The sequence below is a fragment of the Plasmodium inui genome, assembly GCF_000524495.1.
Source record: "Plasmodium inui San Antonio 1 unplaced genomic scaffold supercont1.14, whole genome shotgun sequence".
NCBI classification, from domain to species: domain Eukaryota; phylum Apicomplexa; class Aconoidasida; order Haemosporida; family Plasmodiidae; genus Plasmodium; species Plasmodium inui.
Window position 1 is genome coordinate 352327 of NW_008481848.1, and position 24448 is coordinate 376774.

At 48.1% G+C, this 24448-nt stretch overlaps 4 protein-coding genes across 4 annotated transcripts in view; 2 read left to right on the forward strand and 2 right to left on the reverse strand.

Moving 5' to 3' along the window:
- C922_03420 (hypothetical protein) overlaps positions 1-3084 on the forward strand; it is a gene marked incomplete at both ends in the record, with an annotated part of 7740 nt that extends 4656 nt beyond the window's left edge. Inside the window, 9 exons of the mRNA XM_008819012.1 lie at positions 47-85; positions 203-487; positions 711-821; positions 913-984; positions 1110-1217; positions 1352-1390; positions 2292-2473; positions 2677-2754; positions 3030-3084. Of these exons, the coding sequence (XP_008817234.1) occupies positions 47-85; positions 203-487; positions 711-821; positions 913-984; positions 1110-1217; positions 1352-1390; positions 2292-2473; positions 2677-2754; positions 3030-3084 (969 nt within the window). The remainder of the gene's footprint in view (positions 1-46; positions 86-202; positions 488-710; positions 822-912; positions 985-1109; positions 1218-1351; positions 1391-2291; positions 2474-2676; positions 2755-3029) is intronic.
- A 294-nt stretch (positions 3085-3378) lies between these two features.
- Positions 3379-3864, reverse strand: C922_03421 (hypothetical protein; the record flags this gene model as incomplete). The annotated part of the gene is made up of 1 exon (XM_008819013.1): positions 3379-3864. The coding sequence occupies one exon, from the start codon at positions 3862-3864 to the stop codon at positions 3379-3381; it is 486 nt and encodes a 161-aa protein (XP_008817235.1).
- An 805-nt stretch (positions 3865-4669) lies between these two features.
- C922_03422 (cytochrome c oxidase assembly protein subunit 17) lies at positions 4670-4870 on the reverse strand (the record flags this gene model as incomplete). The annotated part of the gene is made up of 1 exon (XM_008819014.1): positions 4670-4870. The coding sequence occupies one exon, from the start codon at positions 4868-4870 to the stop codon at positions 4670-4672; it is 201 nt and encodes a 66-aa protein (XP_008817236.1).
- A 1653-nt stretch (positions 4871-6523) lies between these two features.
- Positions 6524-24256, forward strand: C922_03423 (hypothetical protein; the record flags this gene model as incomplete). Its single annotated transcript, XM_008819015.1, has 15 exons — positions 6524-7197; positions 7538-10550; positions 10656-11909; positions 12078-12950; positions 13088-15379; positions 15566-15781; positions 15951-17990; positions 18100-18616; positions 18695-19063; positions 19372-20973; positions 21034-22278; positions 22497-22645; positions 22784-23040; positions 23201-23964; positions 24171-24256. 15 exons carry the CDS (start codon positions 6524-6526, stop codon positions 24254-24256), a joined length of 15351 nt encoding a protein of 5116 aa, XP_008817237.1.
- Between the last annotated feature and the right edge of the window lie 192 nt (positions 24257-24448).

Here is a 24448-nt window from a genome sequence, read left to right on the forward strand (position 1 = left end):
TTTTTTTTTTTTTTTTTTTTTGTCCCACCTCCTCTCCCCACGGCAGATCCGAGTCATCGAGCATCAACTGCACACCCTCAACGATGTAACCAAGAAGCATATGAGAAAAAAGAAGTGGCCCATAGATCGATGTGTCGCATACCCAGTTAATCGTCCCCCCTCTTCATCCTACACTATGCATATATACTTCCCCTACCCGCAGCATATAAACTCCAGCTTCCGCGATGGAGATAAGGAGCATCGACGTGAGGATGCCATCCCCCTCGAGAGTCAATTTTGTAGAAACAGAAATGGGGATGCTCAACCAGGCTGTGCAGAACTTGATGGTCTTACAAATGAATACACGACGAAGGGGAAACAAAAAATAACGGACAAAAGGCACGGAAAAGGAGAATCGTCTTACACCTCCTCCTCAGCCCGTTCATCTGTATCCGATCAAAGTGCAAGTGCACCCTCAGAAAATAAAAACTGGCTAAGTGAGGAAGAAGTAAGTGCAGGAATGGAGGGGTGGACAAAGTGAAATGTAGTTTCAACGTGTCCTTCACTGTCCACCGATGCGTGGCTGCTGCCAGGAAATGTGAACGTGGCGCGCCTTCGTGTCCCGCTCAGACGAAGCACTCACCTGAGCATGGTCATATTTTACCATTATTTGGCTACTATTATTTTTTTTTTTTTTTTTTTTTTTTTTTTTCTATTCAGGTGGAACGCAGCAAGAGGAAGATGATGGAACTGCTAGCAGTAATTACGAGAAAAATGACATCCTCGTGTCTGGCTCTGCGCAACGCGGTGGTTGCATCGGCCCTGCGTTATTTACTCGCATGGTTACTTCTGCCTATGGTTACTTCTTCCTATGGTTACTTCTTCCCAAGGTCACCATGTTGCCTTTTTTTCCCCCCCGCCCCGCCTGTTCAGTTGCTCAAGGGAAAACACAACGCCGAATTGGTAGAAGACACCAAGAGTTACGTCAGCTCCTTTGGGGAACATGTAAGAAGGGAGGGCGGCCCGAACAGTGCGACACCGTCAGCGTCGCTCCATTTGATCTGTCCACCTTCCTGTTCCCATCGTGGTGCTCTACAAAAAAATGCCCTGAATGTACCCCTCCCGCGCAGAAACCAAAAAATAAGTACAACTTACAGAAAATTTACGACAACTTGAAGGCCATACGGAACACAATAAAGAACACCGAGGATGACACGGAGCGGAACATCCTGGCCCTGGTATGGACGCATCCGCCGCGCCGTCCACGGGACAAGAGCTCACACGGGTGTATGTCCGCACCGGTGTATATCCACGCCTGTCCATTCCCTCACCTGTGTATGTCCACACCTGTGTGTTTCCCCCCCCTTGGCAGATCGAATCCCAGGCGAACGAAATAAAAATATTTGGGAACGTAGGATAAAAAAGGAAAGGAGGCCCAAAGAGGGGCACAAAAATATCTGCCCAACGTGGAGGGACAAACAAATGCCACACTGCTTAATGCGCAGTTTATGTTATCTGCCCAATTGATGTTATCTTCTCAGTTCATGTTACCTGCCCAGTTGTCATATTTTCCTTCTCCCCCCCTTTTTATCCTCCAGTGTGTAGATGACTTGAAGACGACTATGGCATCCTGAGTGGTGAATTTTTTTTCTTTTTTTTCACACCGATTTGTCAATTGCTACGCAGGGAGTAAGCGGGAGGATATGATGCCATCTGTGTACTTGCACGTCACGTGTGTACAGGTGTATGTTCTTACTTACGGTGCCGTAACTGCGCCCGCGTTTGGCCATTTTACAATTCGATGAGGTCATTTGTTATGTGTCATGCACTGGGGTGGAATTGGTTCAGGATACCGAAAGGTGGTTTTCTTTTTTTTCTTATTCTCCCTCTGTGTGCTTCATTTTTCGCGCACTTGTTTCGTATGTTTTTTTTTTTTTCTTTTAATGAGTAAGCAAAGCTCTTCCGCTTCAGCGGTGCCATCTGTGCATTGTGCTGTGCGTACATGTGTGGCGAAAAAAAAAAGCGCTAAGCGTGTGATGCTTGTATCAAACCAGTTCTCCAATCGCAAAAAGAAAAAAAACTGGCATTGAAAAGGTCACCCCTGGAGTGAATTCCTCCGCGCGTGATCAATGTAAAGGAGGGACTCTTTCCATCATTTGGATTAAAAAATGAAAACAAAAAACAGTTTTTGCTTCCTCCCACTGTACATAATATACTGCCATACAAATGCATGTACGTGCGCATCCGTGCACGGAGAATTCGCCGCATTGAGCACACGGGAACGAGGCTTCTCCGTTCGCCCCTCCACCTAGTATCGCCAAGTTCCAATCCGAAGAATCAAATTAAAAAATATCGTCATCTCTTCAGATCTTTACAACACAAAGGAACATCAGAAAATGGGAAAATACAATTTAATATTCAAGAAAAACTGGTTTGCAAAGCGCATTTTTGGGACCGTCGGCATTATCGTTGTTCTGGATCAGCTAGCTAGATAGTACAAAAAAAAAAGAATAAAGATAAAATTAAAAAAAAAGAAAAAATGTGCAAATTTTGACACAACTCACCTGAACAGTGCAGGTGTTTTTTTGGTTTATATGAAAAACATGGCAACTCGTTCTGCACAAGTATTAGCATTTGCGTGATTTTCCGTGCGAACTTCCCTCACACGATCTGTTTATCCCTCTTCCATTCCCTAAGTCAGTACAACATCCCGGAGATTAGAGATCCCAACCTAACCATGTGGCCGTGGTGGCTTGAAAAAGTCGCCGCGAAGAGGTACGCCAAAATGGGAGCAACGGACGGGGGGATATATGTGCAGGGTATCCGCGCTGCGGGTGTACCTTTTGTGAGTCAACCACACGATGAATAATCATGGCTGGTTAGACCCATAGAAATCTTCTCCCATTGGTCCACACGTAGTTGTATGCCCATGTGCGTTGCGCAAAATGCAGTTTTCATGGATTTATACGGAGTGATCTGCACGGACGATCGCGAACAGCGTGACATCAAACCCTCTTTCTCCGTTTCCCCGTGTTAATCCCCCGCTACAGGCTAGAGATAGACCAAGGAGACTACGCAACGGATAAGGCCGGAAAAAGCGAGTAACGAATAGGTCACACGAAATAATACAAGATGGTCCTCTGAGAAATTCAGCAAGGGGGTCCCCGTTGGGGAGAGGGTCCCTTTGGTGTTTACTTATTTGTTTATTTTTTATTTTTATTTTCTTTTATTATTTTTATTTTTATCTTTATTTTGTTTTTTCCATGCACGTGATGACTGCCCACGAAAAACTCGCCACCGTGGCGACAACGTCGTTTTAAAGCGTCCACATGTAGAGTAATCATGTCGGTGGGCGCACGCGTGGAAGACAAAAGCACACGCCCCTAGGTGTGCCCCGGGCTAGCCAAAGTGCGAAGGCAAGAACTTGCGGGCACGCATAATGTTGGGGTTGTAATCAACCGGAGAGTCGCGTATCCGCAGGACATAGCTAGGCATTTGGAACTTGAATTTCTTGATGTCATCCCGTGAGACGTATTTTATTTTCATTTTTTCATTGTACTTTTTAACGGACAAATTTCTTTTACTCGCATTTCGACCTGACTGTAGCCTTTCCCATCCAAATCTGGTTAAGCGAAATCGTAACGCAACCTTGGAGTGGTTTTTATATTTTAATTTTTTTTTTCGTAATTGTGACACTCTGTGTCGGAATCGAATCAGAGTCCAGTTGATATTTTCCCTTGGGTTGTAAAATCGCTTCATCTGTTTCATTACGTCGATTTGTGTGCAGGTCATGCTGCTTATTCGTTGTTGCGCGGGGGTTGTACCGCTGATTATGCTGCTCATTTTGCTACTGATTGTGCTGCGCTTGCAGGGAGTATACGTCATGGTGCTTGCTTCCCTTCGGGGGGCCACATACTGCCTGACTGCGTTTGGATGTATTCTCAATGTGGGGGGGAAGATCCGAAGGCACCTTCCAATTGGGCATCTGCGCACGAGCATTTTCGTTCGACTAGAGGCTCGGTGGGCGTTACTATCCTGTGTTCGGACACAAAAGCGACTTCGTCCGACGTTGTTCTTGTAGGGATGGAGGAGCAAAACCTGCGTGGGTGGAGACGCACTTTTTGCGTTTACGTGTGGGCCAATTTGCGCAAAAAGTCAGAGGTGGGGGGTGCGTAGAATGTATTGTACGGCACTTGGCAAATGGTATTTTTTTTTTTTTTTTTATGAACTGTTCATAATTTTTTCTTGCACGTTCATAAAAAAAAAAAATTGTGTGCAACTTCGCGCGGCCGGAAAGCAACGTTCCCTTGGGGGAAGTCCAAAGCGGGATGAGCAGGCTCTTCCAGTAGTGTCCCCCAGCGTATCACTCTGTGTGTCGCAGGTTTAGACGCGGTGGCAACGTGACTCCAAATGGTTGGGTTGGTGTAGAGGGGGAGAGGGAGGTGACAGAACCCGTACAGCATTATTTACACGAACCGTTCTGTCTGTTACTCTTCTGAGCGGTCCCAGCGATTGGTGATTTTCAAAGGTGGATAACTTGTGTGAGGGCGTTATTCATCAATTTTGCAAGGGGTCTTGGATGTACAGCTCGAACGCCTTTCCTGGCGCGTTCACTGGCGCGTTCACTGGCGCGTTCACTGGCGCCTTTCCTTTCCCCCTATTGCTGAAGCGTAGCGGCACTGACAGCGCCTCACTTCACGTCGAAGCCCTCATCCCGCAAACACTGATTGTGGTCCTCAATGTACTTCCTGCACTGCTCCTCTCCGAGTTTGACGATGCACTCGTCTCGCAGCTTCTTGGTTTCCAGGCAGACGCAGCAAATTTTCTTCTTCGCCACGGGTCCCTTTGCCCCTTCACTGGTGTTTTTGCACGTCCAGTTGAAGAAGCCCATTTTCTTGTTGCGGTGGGGTGCGTGTACAGCGCTGTCGTGGCATGCAGATGTTGTGGCAAGCAGATGTCGTGTGGATATCGCACCGTTAACACGTGGGTACGGGTGTGCCTAGCAGCGCCGAGGGAACAACAATGCGGTACCACTAAAATGTGCACGAGTGAATTATGAGATGGAGCGGACGTCCTTATCGACCCGGCTGTGCTCTCGCGGTTTGACCGTATATGTAAGCTTTGGTTATACCCCCTTAGGGAGGAAGCCCATCACGCTAGCTCCTCTTTCGAAGCGCTTTTCTGTGTTAACAGAGGTGTGGCAGTTCTTCAAAGAGGGAGCAGGTGTAACAAAGAGGATTGTTCACTTTGCTTTGCTATTTTTTTGTGAGCTTTGGATGACAGGTGGTATTGTTTTTTCGTTTTTCCTTTTCCCTGTTCGTTTTTTTTTTTTTTTTCCTTTGTATAGCATAGCGATGTTTTTAGTAATGCGGATCATCCGCAGGAGATACCTTTTGTGCACAACGATGAACACCCGCTCCATCTGCGCCCCCTGGGCTACAGAAAGACGTTTGCCCATTTTCCAAGCGGTGCAAAGATACCTTTTTGGAAGTGGCACTGATGGAGAGTTGCCCATTTGGTCATTTAAAAAAAATCTTTCTTAACTGTGCTGTTGCGGTGTACGTAAATGTGGATAACATAAAATAGCTTCGTGAAGGGGGAGTCTCCCGGACTCTGTTGTCACCGGAACGACACGACTCCCAAATTTTACCTTACAATGAAGAGAGCGTCAACAGTGTCCCCCCCAAAAGGGGTTGCGGGTATGTATTACCCCCCCGCTTTTCTCCTTCCTGAAGGCATATTTATAGCTGCTCTGTGTAGAAGGAAGAAAAAAAAAAAAAAAAGAAGGAAAGTATGCACAAGCCGGGGGGAAATGTTCCCGCTGTGTGCCTTCTATAGAAAGTTAATAATAGGAAGGGAGCGATTATTGTGAGAAGGTCTTTTTTCCCTTGGCTTCTCCCCCTGACGCATAAAGACGGCTCTTTCGTATCGAACCATTTTTCCACTTCCAATTTGGCACTTCCCCCATGTGTGATTCAACGGACGGAAGAAACCTTCTGCTGTTCCGCTGCAAAGGGGAATTCCCACGATTTTGCACCTCTCAGTTCCGTCCATCCATGTGAGTGTAAAAATGCTTATCCCTTCATCATGGCATACCTTTCGGTAAGCGTCACTTTTCTAATCGAGTGTAGCGTAGTGGGTTACACACACAGGGGAGAAAAGAGAAGGAAAGAGAAGAAAAAAAAAAAAAAAAAATGGAACCCCCCGAAAAGCCTTCCTTCTATTATCCTGTCTAAATGGGGGAGAGAGAAAAAAAAAAAATCACTTCTTAGAATCCCCATTACGGGGTTAAGTCCCTCCGTTTATTCGTCGAACTAAGGGCACAAGGGGAGAAGCCAATTCGTCTGACTTCTCACTTGTAGGAGGGGATGTGCATGATCACAACAATCACAGAGATTGCTGGAATCTTCGCACATTCAGCCGTACGGCGACACATCTGTGTGCAGTCGCGGGAGAGGCCGCAAAGATTTGCCACTCTCCTGTGCTCTTTTCCTCCCACTAAGCATACACACACCCGTGTTAGCAACCACGAGAAGGAGTCACGATGAACTACTCATCGTTGAAGAAGAATCTCGTCATTAAGTTTAGTAACGCTGGATATAGGTCCCAAAATGGGGACGGCAAAGGGGCCATAGGCTCTGCTGCAAGGAGAAGAACCATAGAAGAGCTTTCCGGGGGCAGTGGACAGAGGGGAGCAGTCCACCGATGGGGGGTAGCAAATGACGAAGTGGAAGAAACAGCTGGAGGAGCGAAGAAAAAGAAAAAAATCGACGTTTTGCTCGAGATAGATGATATTTTGAAGGGCCACGTCCCTGTGAGGGAGGAGGACTTTGCAGGCAGCAGGAAGAAGGGAGCGCATCATAAGAGTGGGAAACTTGGCGCCGCAGGACAGGCACAGGCGGCGCTTCCGAAGGGATCAATTCAGGCATCATCTTTATCATCATCATTAGCAACGACATCGCCTTCTGCACACACTTTGGCGGGATCTGCTCCACCACAGGGAGGGGTGGCCAACGGGTCGGTGTTAACCCCCCTTGGCGCGAAATGCGAGAAAAGGGAGAAGAAAATTCCGATCAGTGAGCAAGAGGGTGCATTTAAAAAAAAGCTCGATATCGTGGAGGCGAGCTTTAGCGTTGTAGACAAGTGGTCTACCCACATCGAGCTGATTGACTTTGTAAGAAACAACATGAAGAACAAGGAGTTTATTTACGTGCGCAGGTGAGCGAGGAGGTGTGTGTCTTCATGGCTCCCTTGGGCGCCTTGGGCTGTCTTGTCCGACCCTGACGCTTTAGACTTCATCCCATTGTTACTCCGTGTGGCTTCCATCATTCCTATCGCTTCTATCATTCCCATTCTAACTGCTTTATGTCTCTTCTGTCATTCCCATTCTAACTGCTTTATGTCTCTTCTGTCATTCCCATTCTAACTGCTTTATGTCTCTTCTGTCATTCCCATTCTAACTACTTTATGTCTCTTCTGTCATTCCCATTCTAACTGCCTTATGTCTCTTCTGTCATTCCCATTCTAACTGCCTATTCTCGCTTCCCCACCGTTGCAGCCTGCCCGGAGGAGGGTACGAGAAAGCCCCCTGCGGGTGCAAAAAGGAAGAAGGAGTCCTATCCATATCGCTGAGCGGAGTGATGACCAACGAGAAAAACGAAACAACCTTCTACGAACTAAACGAATGGAAGGATCACATAACTCTCCTCAACAGTGCCCTCAGCTTAAACTTCGTGAGGAAGTTCCCCCTATACAAGTATTTTTTTCTCCTCAAAAATGTGATTAAATCGTCCAAGTTTAAGAGGAAGAAAAAATACATAAAAGAGAATCTGCTGTTCCTGAATCAGCACTTCCTGAGAGGATTCGTGGAAATACAGACCATTCTGGATGAGATCATCGAGTACAGACTGGTCGATACGAATATCAACAACATGAGTTTGGATCAGTTTAGGGATTTCCAGGCGGAGTATTCCCCAAAGTTTGATAGCTTCATTAAGGGGAAGCTCAACCATATTGCTACCGTCATTTGTCAGTACAGCTCGAAGGCTCTCAAGGGGTTTCTGGAGAAGAACGGCATTGTGCAGGGGGACAGCGCCCGTGAAGGGGATGGGCCCATCATGGCGGTGCGAAGTGGAGTCGCGCAAAGGGGGAGGACTACCACAGGGGCGGATAAGGGAGCGAACAAGGAAGCGGACGCTATCGCCAATGCCAACGTCCATGCCAATGGCAACGCCGGAACCGACGTCCCCATCGACGTATACTACAACAAAATTGCACTGAGCAGCTGCTACTGCGTCTACATCAAACGCTTCATACAGTTGTGCCAATACCTCTGTGACAATGCCCTGAGGGGAATCATCCTGTACACATACGAGTATTTCCTGGGTCTTCTAAACAACTACTTCGAGGAGGATAAAAATGGAGAAGATACAACACAGGGGAAGGAGATCGGGGTCGACAAAAACAGCAGAGTCAATGGAGATATGTGTACTCCATGTAGCGGAATGAAGGGACTCGCCAATGGTGGAGCCGCTCTGATGAGGCAAGCCAGTGGAGCGATCTACTCCCCCTATGCTCAAAATGGAGAACCTGGTGGCAGCTGTAGGGCTAACGAAACCGCGGTGGCAAGCGTACGGGGCAGAAACAGCCCAGGGAAGCTGCGCGATAAGGATGGAACCCCATACAGATTAATCAAAGTGGAGAACAAAGAAAGCAATGTTAAGTCAGACAGTGCAAACGTAGGAGTTAATATAAATACCATGTATAGCAAAAGTAACAGCGCGAGAAATAAAACGAAAAATGAAGTGTGTCTCTTCAGCGTTGTTTTGCATGTGGAGAAGGACCACTTGCGAATTACACCCGAGTGTAACCTGCTCATCAATACGCTCATGCACTGCTTCTATGTCGGCATTGAGAATATCTGCATGCGTGAGGAGTTTTTTAACTACTACAAAGTTCGGGAGTTTTTTTCCAGCGAGATTTTTGTGGACAGTGTGATTTTCCGCGGGGGCAGTGGAGGGAAGCCAAGCGCGACACAGCCGGATGGAACACTGCCTCATCGGGTGCTTCCCCATCGAGTGTTGCCGCCTCAGGCAGAACCGACTCTAGCGCTGCCGCTTCAGGGACTCCCTCTCAGCAGCTTCGCCAACTCTATCAGCGCGGACGAAACGATTCAGCAGCTGGACGAAGAGCTGAAGGAGAAAATGAAAATAATGTACTGCTCGATGGTTCAATCTTGCAGCGAATTCGAGGAGGTCATCAAACTGCATAACAAGAATGATCAGATCGAAGTGAACCAAATGGATATCATGAACACGCAATCGATTTCGCAACTCTTTACATCATTTAAAGAATTAGAGCATAAAATCAAACGGATGGATAAACAGATACAGATACATCTATTCAAAGTAGACAATTCACTCCTGATAGACAATCTGCTGAGTAGCATAAGGACCAAATGGAATCACCTCATCAGCTACCTACCATCCTTGAGTAACCAGACTATCGAGGAGCTCACCACAAAACTGGACAAATCGTTTAATCTCATAAATACCATCCCTTCCAGTATTGGCGATCTCGTTGAGTATATTACTTTCACGAACAAATTCGCCGGCGAACTAGTCAGCATAGAAGAGAACGTAGAATCTATATCGTCCCTTTTTCTCCTTTTTAAAAAATACTACATAAGTATTAGTGGCAACTACACGACGAAGATCTTTCACATCAATCAGAAAATGAATGCCATGAAGAGTATCCTTCACAAGGAGAAGAATTACGATATCGAATTTAGTACTCTGTTTAGGGAACTCACCCTTGAGATCGGTCGAGTGGAGCATAACATCCAGAGCATTCTAAACATCGTAAAAGGCAACCTCGTCCAATTCAACTGTGTGGTATCGCTCGAAGAGATGGAGTGCTTGCTGCATTGCGTGACGCCCATAGGGGACATCCAGGAGGAGTACTACTCCAGGGGGGGGACAGGAAAAGGGGCCAATTCGGATGGCGGCCATGACCACCGTGACCCACGTGAGGGCGATGACTCCCCCTTCCAGATCAGCCCCGACGACGAAATCCAAGTGCTGAATGAAGAGACCAGAAACCGATGCTACATATTTGAGCTCCTCGAATTCCTCAGGAAAAAAATCCTGGACGTCAAAAAGGATGTAGACAAATATCTCCACTATCAGAAGGTGCTAAAAAAGAAAAAAAATGCCTTCGTCAATTTTAGCTTGCTAAAAAATATGTTCCTCAATAACAGTCTTGCCATCTACACCTACTACAAGTACCTGTGTTGTAATGAGAAACATCGAAGGGAGAAGATCTTCCGCCTAGATGTAGCCTCTGTGTCGTCTGAAATAGGGGCCATAGATTCGTATTTTAAGAGGGTCAACAAAAACTTCGTGAATGGCGATTTTTACGAGCGCTGCAATAGGTTCCACATGACGTACGAGAGCGCGCTGCGCGTGCTGAGGCTGCTGGGCCTGGTGCGCGACAGCCGCGAATACTTCGAGCGGGCGGTGGCCGTGCTAAATGGCGCCAAGGGGGGGGCCGCGCCGGAGGACGTGGCGTGGGTGAGCATGCGGGGGGGGGAAGCGGGAGTGGAAGTAGAAGCTGAAGCGGTCGGCGTAAAGGATGGCTGTGCTGAGCTTAACCGTGATGAGCTTAACCGTGATGAGCTTAACCGGGATGGCCTTAACCCGGATGGCCTTAACCGGGATGGCCTTAACCGGGATGACCTTAACCGGGATGACCTTAACCGGGATGACCTTAACCGGGATGACCTTAACCGGGATGACCTTAACCGGGATGATTCTAACCTTGCTCAGCTTAACCGCTCCTCGGCCAGCCACCCCCGCCCCGCCGCGATCCCAATCGCCCAAGAGCAAATCGAACTGAGGCACCTGCTCCACCTCCACATCGCCAACAGCATTCCGGATCTAGAAAACATCTGCTTCGAATATGAGAAGGAAAAAAAAATGAACGAGCAGCTGGAGAGGCTCAAGGCAGGTCTAAAGAAAAACAAAATAGACGTTACTCTGGTGAACAAAAAGGTATACTTCGTGAACAATCTAGCCGAACTTATGCACAATTTGAAGGGAACCCTCGCGGAGTTATTCGTCCTGGAAAACGACTCCTTCAGTAGACACGTCTATCCAGAATTGTACAACCTCTCCACTCAGATTAGAAACTTCACCAACATCTTAGGAGTTATTCAAAAAATACAGCCATGCTATCTTCAGCTAGCTAAACATAAAAATAGCGAACTGAAGAAGGCTCTAAAAACGGACCACCTATCCTCCATAGTAGCCAAGTACAAGCAGATGTGCGAAGATTTTTTCATCTATCCACAGTTAATGAAGCATTTAGAGAAAGCATACCAATTGGAGGAATTCGAAAAAACGGAAACAGAGCTAAGGGCCATTCAGCAGGAGGTGGAGAAACACACTCTGCAGCGAAGAAGCGAATGGTATACCTTCTTCCTACTCACGGATGAGGAGTTTTTAGACGTTTACTTAAATATGAACGAGCTGAAATGCCTGAATAGGTACGTGCATAAGTTATTCCCCTATGTAAAGAAATTTATTTTTCAAAATGAATCCATCTGTGGGATTATCAGCTCAGACAAGGAACGGGTTCTATTCAGGGAAGAGATAAAATACAAGAAGACTGAGTTTTTGCTAAATGAGATTAACAAGGAAATTAGCAATGTAGTGATGAGGAGCATCCATGGATATGCTGCTCGGAAGGAGTTCTTGGCTCCTCTGAAGGAAGACTCCTACCTCTTTTTCTGGCAAATCAACAACTTGCAGCAGTTGTTCATTCTGATCAATGTCTACTTTACGCACATCTGGGAGGGCATCATTCACGATCCGCAGAAGAGCAAGTACGTCATCTACCTCATCACGGAGAATCTGCGTTGGATGGTGAGGGTCATGGCTGGGGGGAGAAGCGGACCGGAAGACGATGTACATGGGGAGGAGACACTTGGGGGAGGCAGCCTTGTGGGAAGCACCCTTGTGGGAAGCAGCCTTGGGGAGGTCACACATAGGGATAGCCCCTTTGGTGAGAGCCCCCTTGGGGAGAGTGCCCTCCACCAGGAGGCTCAGCAGAGACGAAGCCGCGAGTTGGGACAGGCAAACCACGGCCAACCACTGCAGAGAAACAAAGGCTGGGCGATGATCTTCACCTTCTTCGCGCAAATGCGAGATCAGTTGCAGGCCTTCCTAAACGAACAGAGAAATGGCGCCCCCACAGGGAACTCCACTTACAGCTACCTGGAGCAGGTGAAGCATCACTTGGACAAAGAAACGTACCGCATCCGCTTCTTCCACCACAGTGTGAAGTACAGATACGAACTTCTGGGGAATCAAAATTACACCATGGATATGATATATCACCAAAAAAGTTATGGGTTCTTTTTTTACAAATACGTTCAAAACGGGTTCATTCTATTGCCATCGAGAAGCATCTACGGGATGAGTCATTCAAAGAATTTTTCCACTCTTTTAGGATTTCATTATATCTTAATAAACAACAAAGGGTTGCAGGAGTCAGATTTGCTGAACTACATCTCGTGTAGCCTCTGCTCCAATGTGTCTGTTTTTCTTCACCAAGTGGATTCGTACCGACCGGAGGTTCTAGCCGTACTGAATGAGCAGCTAGCCAATATTAGAAACCATTTGGTAAACAAAATGAAATCGATAAAGATCAACGGAAGTGAATTCAACCTCAGCAAGAAGAATCTTATGTACATATCGCTATCAAACGAATCGCTTCCCTTTGGAGAGTACTACTCAGAAGGGGGTTCTCTGGACGCGGTCTCTACGCTCCATTTTTCCCTTTCGGTGCACGAGCCGGCCAAGCCCTTTTCATTGACCGTCCTCTTCCTTGTCTTCCTGTCGTGCGGGCCAATTCGAGCGCGTGCCTTGGCCTCCGCGACATATGCGGCCTTCCAGTATTTGAAGCAGCAGGTAGGGCTAATGGAGCGGCCTCACCAGTCTGATTAGTCGACCTGCATCGCTAAAGTTACCATTTTTCCCCATTCCATTTGCTCCTTTCCGTTTGCTGCTTTCCATTGAACCCCCCTTTTCTCACAATCTCCCCGCAGGAATCCCTGAAGGGTCACCTCGACGAAAGGACGTTATTCCACACGGTAAAGATGGCCAGGTGTGGGAAGAATCCATGTGAGGAGTACACCGTGGCGAAGGGAATCATCAAGAACGTGTCTTCTTTTCTCCAGAGCTCCAAATGGAAGGAAGTAGCAAAAGATATGTGTGTCCTTTTTAACGTCCCCAAGGAGTGGAGGGATCGGCTACTCAAATGGGTAGAGAAAAAAGACGAAGAAGACCAGCAACAACTGTACGCAACGGAAGAGATTTGTCAAAAAACGTGTCCCAAAGGAACATCCTGGGATCAACAAATACGCAACATAGTAACTGACCTGATGATGGAAAAAAAAATGACCTTCCTGAAATATCAAGTGGAAAAATCTTTGCATCTGTATAAAATAGTGAATCAATTTTCCCTTCGCCAAAGTGACGAAATGAAGTGCGACCAGAGGATCATCACAAACGTTTTGCTGATGGGGAAGAAGTTTTCTGGACGGAGCACAATCGTCCTTATTTTGGCCACTCTGATTAACCGTCTGGAGATGGCAGAACAGGGGGTTTATAATCACTGCACGGTGGAGAATATCAACCTACGTTACTGCGAGGAGGGGGATTGCCTCCGGTTTGTGTTCGGTCGCCGTGGAGGAGGCTCTTCTCAGCGGGAGGAGAACAACCGGGCAGGTCAGGAAGCGATTCAAATGGGAGGAGCGACGGGAGCACCTCTCGGGATGAAGAACGCCCAGGTGTGCACCAACAAATTGGCGAGAAACACGAAGAAGAAAACGGGCCCGACACCCACCGATGATGGAATGCATAGTAGGAATGACCCAAAGGAGAGGAAACATATTAATCAGCCTAACCACTGGGCTGGAGAATCTATGCTGAAAAAGAACAGAGTACACATCAGTGTGATTAACGTACGGGATAGTACCTTCGTGGAGAGGATTATCAGTCACACGATGAAGAAGAATCTGCTGAGTCAGATGGAGAAAGAAGAAGACGAGTGTAGACACCGCTGCTTTGTATTCACTCCAGAGCGATTAACAGAAATGTCTCCTAATCTTATTGGGAAGTACCACCACGTACAAGTGAGAAACACCGTCCCCTTCCTCCCCTTCATCACACATGCCGTGGAGCGAATAAAGACCTACAAATCTGCCAAAAAGAAGATCGTCAAGGTGTTTGAAGATCTATTTATCGAGGCGATCAATTTTTTTAGGAAGTACAGGAAGGGCGAGGGGAGTGCCAAATTGAAGTTCCGTCCAAGGAGTAACCAGAAGAACGCCCCGTTTGAGAGCAACCCTGGCGAGGAGGCGAGTGACCATAACGATAAGGGCATCGCTGACCATCGCGATAGCGGCATCGTTGAGCACCACGATAGGGGCATCACTTCCCATGGCAATCGTGATGGCACCCGTCGTGGGAGCATTGAGGAGGGACTCAGATCTGTTGAAGACGCAGGTGAACTGGAGGAGGAGGAGAAATCGGATGAGGAATGCGATGAAGGGGATGATGATGGGACGAGGGAAGAAGACGGCACCATTCATTTTCTCCACAATGGAAGGGCCCAAGTGAACGTCCACATAAACACGCTGATCAGCCACTTTGTACACTTCGTAGATTACTTCATAACAACGCTCAAGGAGAAAAAGGGGACGGAAAAAAAAATCCTAGACAATCATCTGAACAATATCATAACCATCAGCTTTGTCTACTCCCTTACGTCCTTTATGGATAAAAAACTGAGGACACAATTTGAAGGCTTCATTTTTAAGCACATTAATAACCTCTCGATCATCCCAAGGAACACCTCCTTTGTCCATCTCCACTACAATGCAGAAACGAATAAGATCATGAGACATGAGAAGGTCTTTTCAAAGGAGAGTCTCCACATAAATAAGATGGATCTAGTGGACAACGCTTTGTTCATCAATGATGACTACTTCTTATTCGAAGATTCCAGCATTCTATGTATGAAATATTTGATAAACATCTCTTCCTACCTACGTATGCCTCTTGTTCTCATGGGGGGATCTAACTCAGCTAAATCCAAGTGCGTTTGTAACCACTTGAATTCGCCTGACCAGAAGAGGGCCAACCTGCATAATTTCACTTTTCGTTTCAACGCACTGTTTCGGTACAGCCGAATCGTAAATAAGTTGCGGCGCTCGTTTGACCTCTCCAGGGGGTCCGTGCCGTACGATGTGACGATATTTATCGATGACGTTAACTGCCTTGGCGGGGGTTCCCGCCTCACCATGGAGTTTCTCTACGCCCTCGCGGGGAGTAGTGTAAGGGCAGCATGGCGTGGATGGCGTCCACAGCGGCATGACTCGCGGAGCACACGGACGCGCACAGACACATAGACGGCTCGACACATAGACGGCTCGACACATAGACGCCTCGACACATAGACGCCTCGACACATAGACACCTGTTTATTCACTCGCCCTTCTGCACCCCCTCCCCATGCGCAGGCCTTCTTCGATCGGGAGCTCGCAACCGACGTGGCCCTTCCCAGGCGCAGGATCTTCTGCACCTTTAACAGCGAACAGGCGATACGTACACAGGAGGACTGCCACGATTTCGAGAAAATGCACCGGAACTTCTTCGTCCTCAACGTCGGCGAGATGGACACGCGGGACATCCACAGCGTCTACTCGAACGTCATCGAGGCGCTCTTCCTGAAATATGTGAGTTGGCTGAGCGATGCGTGGAGGGGTGCACTTCGAATGGTGCGCTTCGAATGGTGCAGTTGGAAGGACACCCCTTCAGAAGTGCCCCCATCGCACCAGTACGCCCGTCTCGCCGCTCTGACCGCTCATCGTTGCTCATCACTGCTCATCACCCTCCTCACCACAGAACTTCTGCGAAGAGGTGATAACCGAGTGCAACAGCTTCATCAAGTGCATCCTGGAGATTTTCGAAGGCGTCATGGGAAAGGCAAGGGGGGAAGAAGCCACTCTGTGCCTGCACACCAGCCGAATGAACAATCTAATAAACCACCTGCTGCTCTGCGACAAGGACATAACAAACAGCATTAATGACATTTTGATTTTCTTCAAACAGGATGTGTATCGAACCTTCTGCAGCGATGTCATTTCACACTCGCAGGTTAAGAAGTGCAGACAAATCATTGAGCAATCCTTCACCACACGTTTTAGTAAATACATCCTGCAGCAAAGCAATGAGTTTTTCTTAAGTCGAGAAGAAAATAACCTGACTGTTCAGGTAAAATCGAATCTTTGTGATGAGCAAAACGGGAAAATAAATCTCAGCTTCGTAAGGAGCTTTTTTGAGGACAAAAATGTTGAACGTTTCTACCATGACGTTGTTAGGATGGTCTTGATGATAAATTCTTTTCTCCTCTTGAGAAGAAGCAATGTCGTTTTTTTGAATGAGCAGGAGGAGTTACTACGAAAGATCGTTACCATTTATTGTGCGTACAAAAATGATCATGCCTTCTTTTTGGCGAATGACGTGGATGTGGCTAGGGGGCAACTGCGGGAGGCGTACCACCGCACGGTGAAGTCGCTACTGCGGGAGGGTGAAGTGATTAATGCCAACGTGGAGACTGAATCAATGAGGAGCGCTAACCTGGAAGGGTCAAGCGGAGCCCTCCACGGGAGAAACCTCTTCCTGGGCCGCTTCCCTCACAGCGAGGAGTACCTAGACCTGATGGACAATGTACTGCACAACGGAGACCTAGACAGGCTCTACGAAGATTTCACCAATCACTACTATCTCGACATAGTGAGCCTAATCAAGCACAGGGAGGTCCTCATAGGAGCAAACATGCAGAATTACATCGCGCCGATGCTGCTAAATAGGAACCATTTTATCTTCTACACGAATCGATATCAGGAGCTTCATCAGACTCACTCCTCTCGCTTTGTACATTTTTTCAAATCCTTCCACGTTGTGCACTTGGATTTTTTCAACTTCGAGGAGAGTACCATTTTTCTGTTCAATTTGTCGCTTCCTCTCTACAACTATGTGAAGGGCAGACCTACGTACCGCTTCCCCAGTGAGGCGCAGTGTGGCTTGGTCCCTTCGTCAACCTCTGATGTTGAGATTCCTCTGGAAGTTCGCTTCCTCACTAGAATGAGTGGAAGTTTGAACGGGCTGCTATCAAATCAGGGTGTGTACCACCGCCAGTGGGATGATCGCTCCCCCCCAGTGAAGCCACGCCATTGCAGAAATCCCAACCACGAATTCGACGCCGCTACCTTTGTGAAGAAGACACACCAAGTGTATACCACACTGCGGGCGAAGGAACTGAACCCGCTTCTGGACAAACGGGATAGATGTAAAAAATTCATCGACCAGTTGGTCGGTCAGAATGAAGAAACAGATGCAATAATGCATGAAATGGAAGACAAAATTAGGAAGAAGCAGGACGAGATGGATGTCATGAAGAACCACGTGGAAGGCTCCCTAAGAGAATACAAAGACAAAATACATAAAGCGAAAAATGACTTGAAAAGGATTACCAAAGAAGATTTTACTCTCTTTAAGCAGGAAAATCGAAACAGGTATGGAGGGTTCCTCAAAATCGTGTACCTCTACTTTGGTGAACGGAACGATGAAGAGCATATTAAGAGTTCCTTCCACTATGGCTTCTTCATTCGTCAGATTAAAAATATAGTCATCGATTCTGTTACCAAGAGTCTCATCCTTAAGTACGAGAATGTATCCAATGTGGACAGGTTTCTCAATTATAGGTTTGTTAAAATTATAAACGCTTTTATCGTTTCGATTAATGATTATGTGAAGCGGAGGGATTCTCTTCTAGTGCAACGGAAGGGAGTGATCCAGTTCAGTCAGGATGTTTCTTCCCTACGGGACGACTTGCGGAAGGCGCTGATAGACGCGGCTTCCCCGGATGTGCGCGGTCTGCTGGTAAGTGGGCTCCACAGGGTGCTACTCGTTTGGTGCTGCCTCATTGGTTCTTACCGTTTTGTGTTACCCCGTTGGTGCCCCCTCACAACACTACTCCCCCCCCTCGCAGGAGGATCTCCTCTCAATTGACCACGCAACGAAGGAAGAAATCGAGAGAAGGACACATATCGTCCTTCCGCTGAAGAGCGTCCTCTTTATCTACTGCTCCGCCATGGAATCGAGGGAGAAAAAGAAATTCATCAAATTGCTGATGAAGGGGAGGGAGAAGTACAGGAGGATGACTCTCGACGCGGTTGGGGAGGAGCAGACTGGGCAGACGGGGGAAACAAGGCAAACTGGTGAGACTGAACCCCCTGAACAGCCTTACTGCAGCCGACCCACCTGGGGTGACCTGACCCCGCGGAGCGCACTCAACCTGGAAGAGTATTTACCCTCGACATTTCTAGAGCAATATTCGCAGCTGGATCTCTGCTGGGACAGCATGGTAATGTTTAATTGCCACTTGATGGATGTTCTACACGAGAAGATAATCATATGCATCGACCCCTTTCAACAAATGAAGAAGTACCTTCTGAAGAAATTCCGAAGGGACGACGAAAAGTACGTCTACGTGAAGTGGCAGTGCGGTTTGGAGATTTACGCTGTTGGAGGGGATTGCCAAGGAGGAGTTACTCCGTCGGAGACAGAGCTTCCAACCGACCAAGGAGACACAACCGACATGGGAAGCGGCAACACGGGCAGCGGAAAGAGCAGCGACAACACGATCCGCCCCGACAGAAGCCGCGAAAGAAGCCGCTCCAACGAAGAGGAACACATCGCGCATATTACAAACAAGGTCAGGAGCTACCGGAGCAGAAATTTCAACATTTTGTTCAAAAAAGTGGACGATACTATTTACTCTCTTGTGAATGAAGGGACAGATGGGTCTGGCACCGTGTACATCTTCGCCGACTCTGTTGAGGACATTGACTTCACGAAGGTTGGAGTGGACCACCACGTCATCCTGTGCGATTATAAGAAGAGGAATCTACTTAACCTGTTTGCTTACTATTACGACAAGGGGGCGAGACGACGTTCGGCTGTGGAGTCCCCAGCAGTGCTGAGGGCCCTGCGCGAGGAGGAGGTAACTCTACGCGTGCATCCGCCCCGGTGTGTGAATCGTATCACTTGTGTGTATCTGCTTACATGTGTGCATCCTATCACGTGTGCGTTTTCGCGGCCCGTAAAAATTCCCCCATTTGTTTCACGTACTCCCTGTCCCAGGTCCTGCGCCGAGCGGCAGACCTGCTCGAGGCGGCGGAAGACGGAAAAGACAAGCATGGCAATGGGAAGCAGACCGAGCAGCGCGACGAAAAGGGGACGCGGAAGAGCCAGTCGGAAGACTCACAAGAGAAAGAGGAGAAAAGTGAAGGGAGCGAAGAAGGTGAATCATCCGCCGCTGTCACTCCTACCGCTGCTGCCACTCCCACCACTGCTACCGATGCTGCCACTCCCACCACTGCTACCGATGCTGCCACTCCCACCGCTGCTTCCACTGCTGCCGCTCCCACCGAACGACTGGTCATGCTAACTTACGTGGCCTACCTCCTAACCCAGTCCCTCGGGATGATGAGAGAAAGATACAAGTTCCCCCATCAGAACTTCCTAAAAATGGTCAAATGGGCCAGACACCTATTCAACTCAGGGAAGAGCAAAGATAACGAAGCGTGTGTTCTAAATTTTCTTTACTTTCACATTTTATCCTTCGTCGATAGTAAGCACACATTGTTGCTAAGGTTTCTGCTGAGCATCTATCTGGATGTATACCACTACAAAGCGATCAAGTGGAAGGACGTGTTTTTATTTTTTCGAAGCTATGACAGGAGGTGGGAGAAGCGGGTACTTCGATCCATTGGGAAGAAGCGGAAGAGGGATGCTGCATCCGGAGAAGGAGACCATCCCGTTGAGAATCGCCACGAGTCGCTCTCACCAGGGGATGACTCTGTTCCAAATGTGGCCTCTTCACGTAGGAGCATCTCAAATGAGGGTTTGTCCCCCATTCCATGCGAAAAGCGTACCTCTCAGGGAGGGCAGCACAAGTTGGAGACTGAAGAAGACACCTGGTTGAGTGATGTGTGGGATAGTTCCTCCGCCTACGAGAGTAGCATATGCGATGAGCACTTTGGCTTAGTCAATAACGAGTTAGGTCGGGAAGATGACTCGGGGGATTGCACCACGGAGACCGGACAGGGGGACGGAAGAAGTGAATCACTGGAAGGTAAGACAAACCGGTGGGGAGAGAAAATGGCCTATGGGACGAACGAGAATAGGGAAAGTCAAATTGTCAGATGTGTAGACCAATCGGTGCGGGTGCTTTATCTGGAGAAGAGGAAGCTCAGGGGGGTGTTCTGTGAAGAAGAGGAGCAGCAGGAGTGGCGGCGTGAAGACGGTGATAAGGAGGCCCCCGTTAAGAATGCCAAAAATGACAAGGCGACAAGTGGACAGACAGCCAAGAGAGCGGTCAACGGAACGGCCATCCATGCACACCACCACAGGGACAGCAGCGATGAGAACGAATCGGACCAATCGGACCAATCGGACCCATCTGTTCATCACATGGCTGGTGAGGAGGACCCCTCCATCGATGATTACCTACCTGAGCTTCTACAACTGAGAAGAAGAAAGCGGTGCGTGTTCAAAAAATTATTGAAACATATTAAGAACAACAAAAAGGACTGGGACAGGTATGTCAGGACGACGAGTTGCAATTTGATCGAAGCCCCCGGTACAGGTGAAGGGTATAGAAAGGAAGATACGTTTCCACTGAAGGAGTTTACCAAACCATCCATGCTATTCTACAAAATGGTAATCGATAAGATCATAAAGAAGGAGGAGCTTATCCTTTCGGTTCGCAAATATATCAATGTGAAGCTGAGCGGGATGATTTACCTGCACAGAGAGTTGGTCAGCAGAAATTTGTGCCATTTGGTCGCCTCCCACATTGGTGGCAATTTTGCGGGCACCATGGGGGGAGCGCAGACAGGTCGGGAAGAGGACCCGGGAGAGGTAAGATCGGTAATGGAATCTATGAAGCATATGACAAGCGAGGGTGATAGTTCCTACCGTGGTGATAGTCCCTGCAATCGCGATGCCAACCGAGGTGAACTCTTCTTACAGTGCGTTCAGCGAGGAGACTATTTCGACACTCTCCTCAGAGAAAGGAAGAAGCTAATCGTATTTCTACAAAAAAATCGACACAGCTTTGCCTTATCGACGGTGATGCTAAGCAACAACAGTGTTCTCTATATAGACATAAAAAATGCTTCCAGCTCTGTGTTGTCAAAGCAGAATGACGTGGTTATGATGGACGTTGTGGAGGAGGAAGACGTACACAAAGCGGAGAAGTATATAAAGAACACCTCTCACAAAATTTATTTTGTGTATTATAACCGTATGGATAGTCTCTCTCCTACGCTGATCAGAAGCGGTGTAGTGGTTAACCTCGACTTCGCTCAGGACTCTAGGGAGTACCTCCAATTTCTATACTTCTGCCTTAGCTCCCTGCGTGTTCGTAACGCAGCTGATATGAAAGAACTAATTGCAGAGGAGAACTCCCCCAAGGGCGATACCTTCAGGTGCCTTTTCTTCACCATCTTGTTCTTCTCCCTATTGAATGAACAGGGTCCCGTGGAAAACCTAAACGTCAACGTGGACCTCCTCAGCGAGATGATGGGAACGGTGGAGGCATTCAGCCAAGTGGCCCAGAAGGGCAACCGCTACGGAGAGGAGGTTCAGCTAGATGGTTACCACCAAGAAGCCGCAGATCAGGACAACCTGAATGACCGCGCAAAGTACAAAGCGCAATTAAAGAAGGCAGAAAAATGTAGGGACTTCCTTTCTCACCACCTGAGAGCATTTGTAGAACTTCTATTTCCAAAGGAGCGTATCCTAACGAAGAATATGATGCACTCCTTTGTGTGTAACTTATTCTCCAGCAAAATGAACAGAAACAGTCCATCTGTCATAAGCAATGTGTTGCAAATACCGACAAACATCACGACGTTGCATGGTTTGATTGAGTATATGGGAAGGCACTTCCACTTGACGGAAAAGATTTTTAAGAAAAATAAAAGCATACACTTGTACGAAGGGGCACAATTAATTACGCTAACGGAGAGAGTGCTCCTTTCTGAGTGTCAGCTGATTAACAGGGCCCATAGGAGAAACACCTTTCAGTTGATTCTTCTTTACCTGGAGGAGTTTTCCCGCTTCGTATCGATGAGACAGGCTGTGAACGCCACGTCGACGTGTATGTGTTTCATGGATGGGTTGAGGGGCTCCCCATCGGTGTGTGTTTCCACTATGGTGTGTGTGGTTTCCACTATGGTGTGTGTGGTTTCCACTATGGTTTGCCTCTATCCACTGTGGTGGGTACCTCCTAAGCGGAGCCTGTCTCAGTTTCGTCCCCGCCTACACCACTGCATCCCTCTGCGTCTTCCCTTTTTGCACCCCTTCCTCCCCTTACAGTGAAATACCTCACGGAGGAATACAACTCCCTGCTGAGCCACATCCGAAGCATGAAAGGTCAAGTTAGACACCTCGCCCAAATGGAGGGCTCGAGCCACCTGGCGGATGACCCCTTGGGGGAGATGCAGTCGGATTTGCTCACCTTCAGGGTAAGGCGCGCCGAAGAAAAATTAGCGCAATGAGGGAGGAGCATCTGGGGGTGAAAGCGGAGTCCCTTCGTTTTGGCCACCTCCCCTGGGTTCATTCCGCGTCCCCTTCAATCTTCGCCACGTCGCTTCCCCTTCCAGGTGCCGCATAAGTGGGACGCCCTCTCCATGGGAGAAAACGACCTACGCGAATTCTTTGGGAAGATAAAGAAAAAGCTGACCTACTTGAGAGACGTCATAAACGCAGATCAGCGGGGAGGCAGACATGTGTACGACGTCTCAATGTTTAGCAATCCACTGCTCTTCTTTTACTCGGTCTACCTCAGCTATGCGCGAAGCATGAACGTCCCCGTGAGCAGCCTCAACGTGTCTTTCAAATACTGCGACGGAATTGGAGGGTAGGTGGCCGGCATGTGAGCAGGAAGATGGGCGGATCGATGTGCAGACCGATGTGCAGATCGATGTGCAAATCGCTATCCTAACCGCTGCGCACAACGCAATCCAAACCGCCGCTTCATCGCTTCATCGCTTCCCCGCTTCCCCACTTCCCCCCTTCAGGAGCGAGGAGGGCATCTGGCTGCTGCCCATACGAACGTACAAAGGCGAATTCGTGACTACCTCCCAGCCCTTCGCGCACCCATTCATCCACAAGAGAAACAGCATTTTCATGAAAATCTGCGACGAGGAAAATAGGCGAGGTGCACGCGCGGATGGGAGAGAGGGCCATGGCAAGCTTGGCCCCGAGGCTGGCGTACGGGATGACTGTGCCACTGAGGAAGCAGACACTCTCAACGACGCCACCAAGAAGGAAATAGGGGACCCTACCCCCCAAATGGACAACCAAGCTGGAAGGATCGATAACACTAAGGGAGGGCTGTCTGGACAAAAAGGGGAAGTCATCCGAATCCATAGCACCAGTGATTATTGGGAATACATCCACAAGAAGGAAAATCAATTTTACTACGACTCACCGTACATTTATGTGAAGATAAAAAAAAACAAGCAGAGTGAGACTGCTCAAAGTAGAGCAATTGGACCAAATGAAACAAGTGATCCTAATCGCGTATCCAACCAGGATGCTGATAAGGGGGGTCTTAATAAAAATTCAGACGCTGTACAGAATGGGGAAGGGTTCGAAAGAGAAAGAAGCAATCTTAGCGATAGTTATGATGAAGGGGAAATGGAAAGAACCAGTTTATCTGGCAACACTACAGAAGAATTAACTGGCCCCTTTAGCGCCTTCAAAAATAACGACCCCTTCGACAGGAACGATTTTGTGTTTTATTGCCCCGTCTTGACTTTCAATCCCAGGACGCGAAGACGTAAGACTCGGCGTTCTTCACACACGCAATTGTGTACACACCGGGGGCACCTCTTCGGAGCGGTGTCTTAAATGGATTGGCGTCGCCCCACTGCGATAGGCACATCGGGATGAAGGCCTGTGTGGCGCCACGATGGAGCCATGCCCCCTTAAAAGAGGCATATCCCCTTTATTAACATTTTTTTACTTCCTCCCCCCCCCCCGAAGACGATAAAACGCTGTTCTTCCTGCCCATCCCGTGCATATACAGCAAGACTATTTACAAGAAGCTCAAAGTGCACATGTTATTGTAGCACACGCCGAGCTGGGGATCGCCCCTTCTGGGCTGCTTCCTTTGGCGCAACTTCATTTTTCCGAAGTTTGTTCTGCTCTATTTTCCAATTTTTTTTTTTTTTTTTTTTTTTTTTTTTTTTTTTTTAACCCCCACACGTGGCCCCCCCGGACACACACATGAAACTAATATGATGACTAACTCGTGGCGCAGG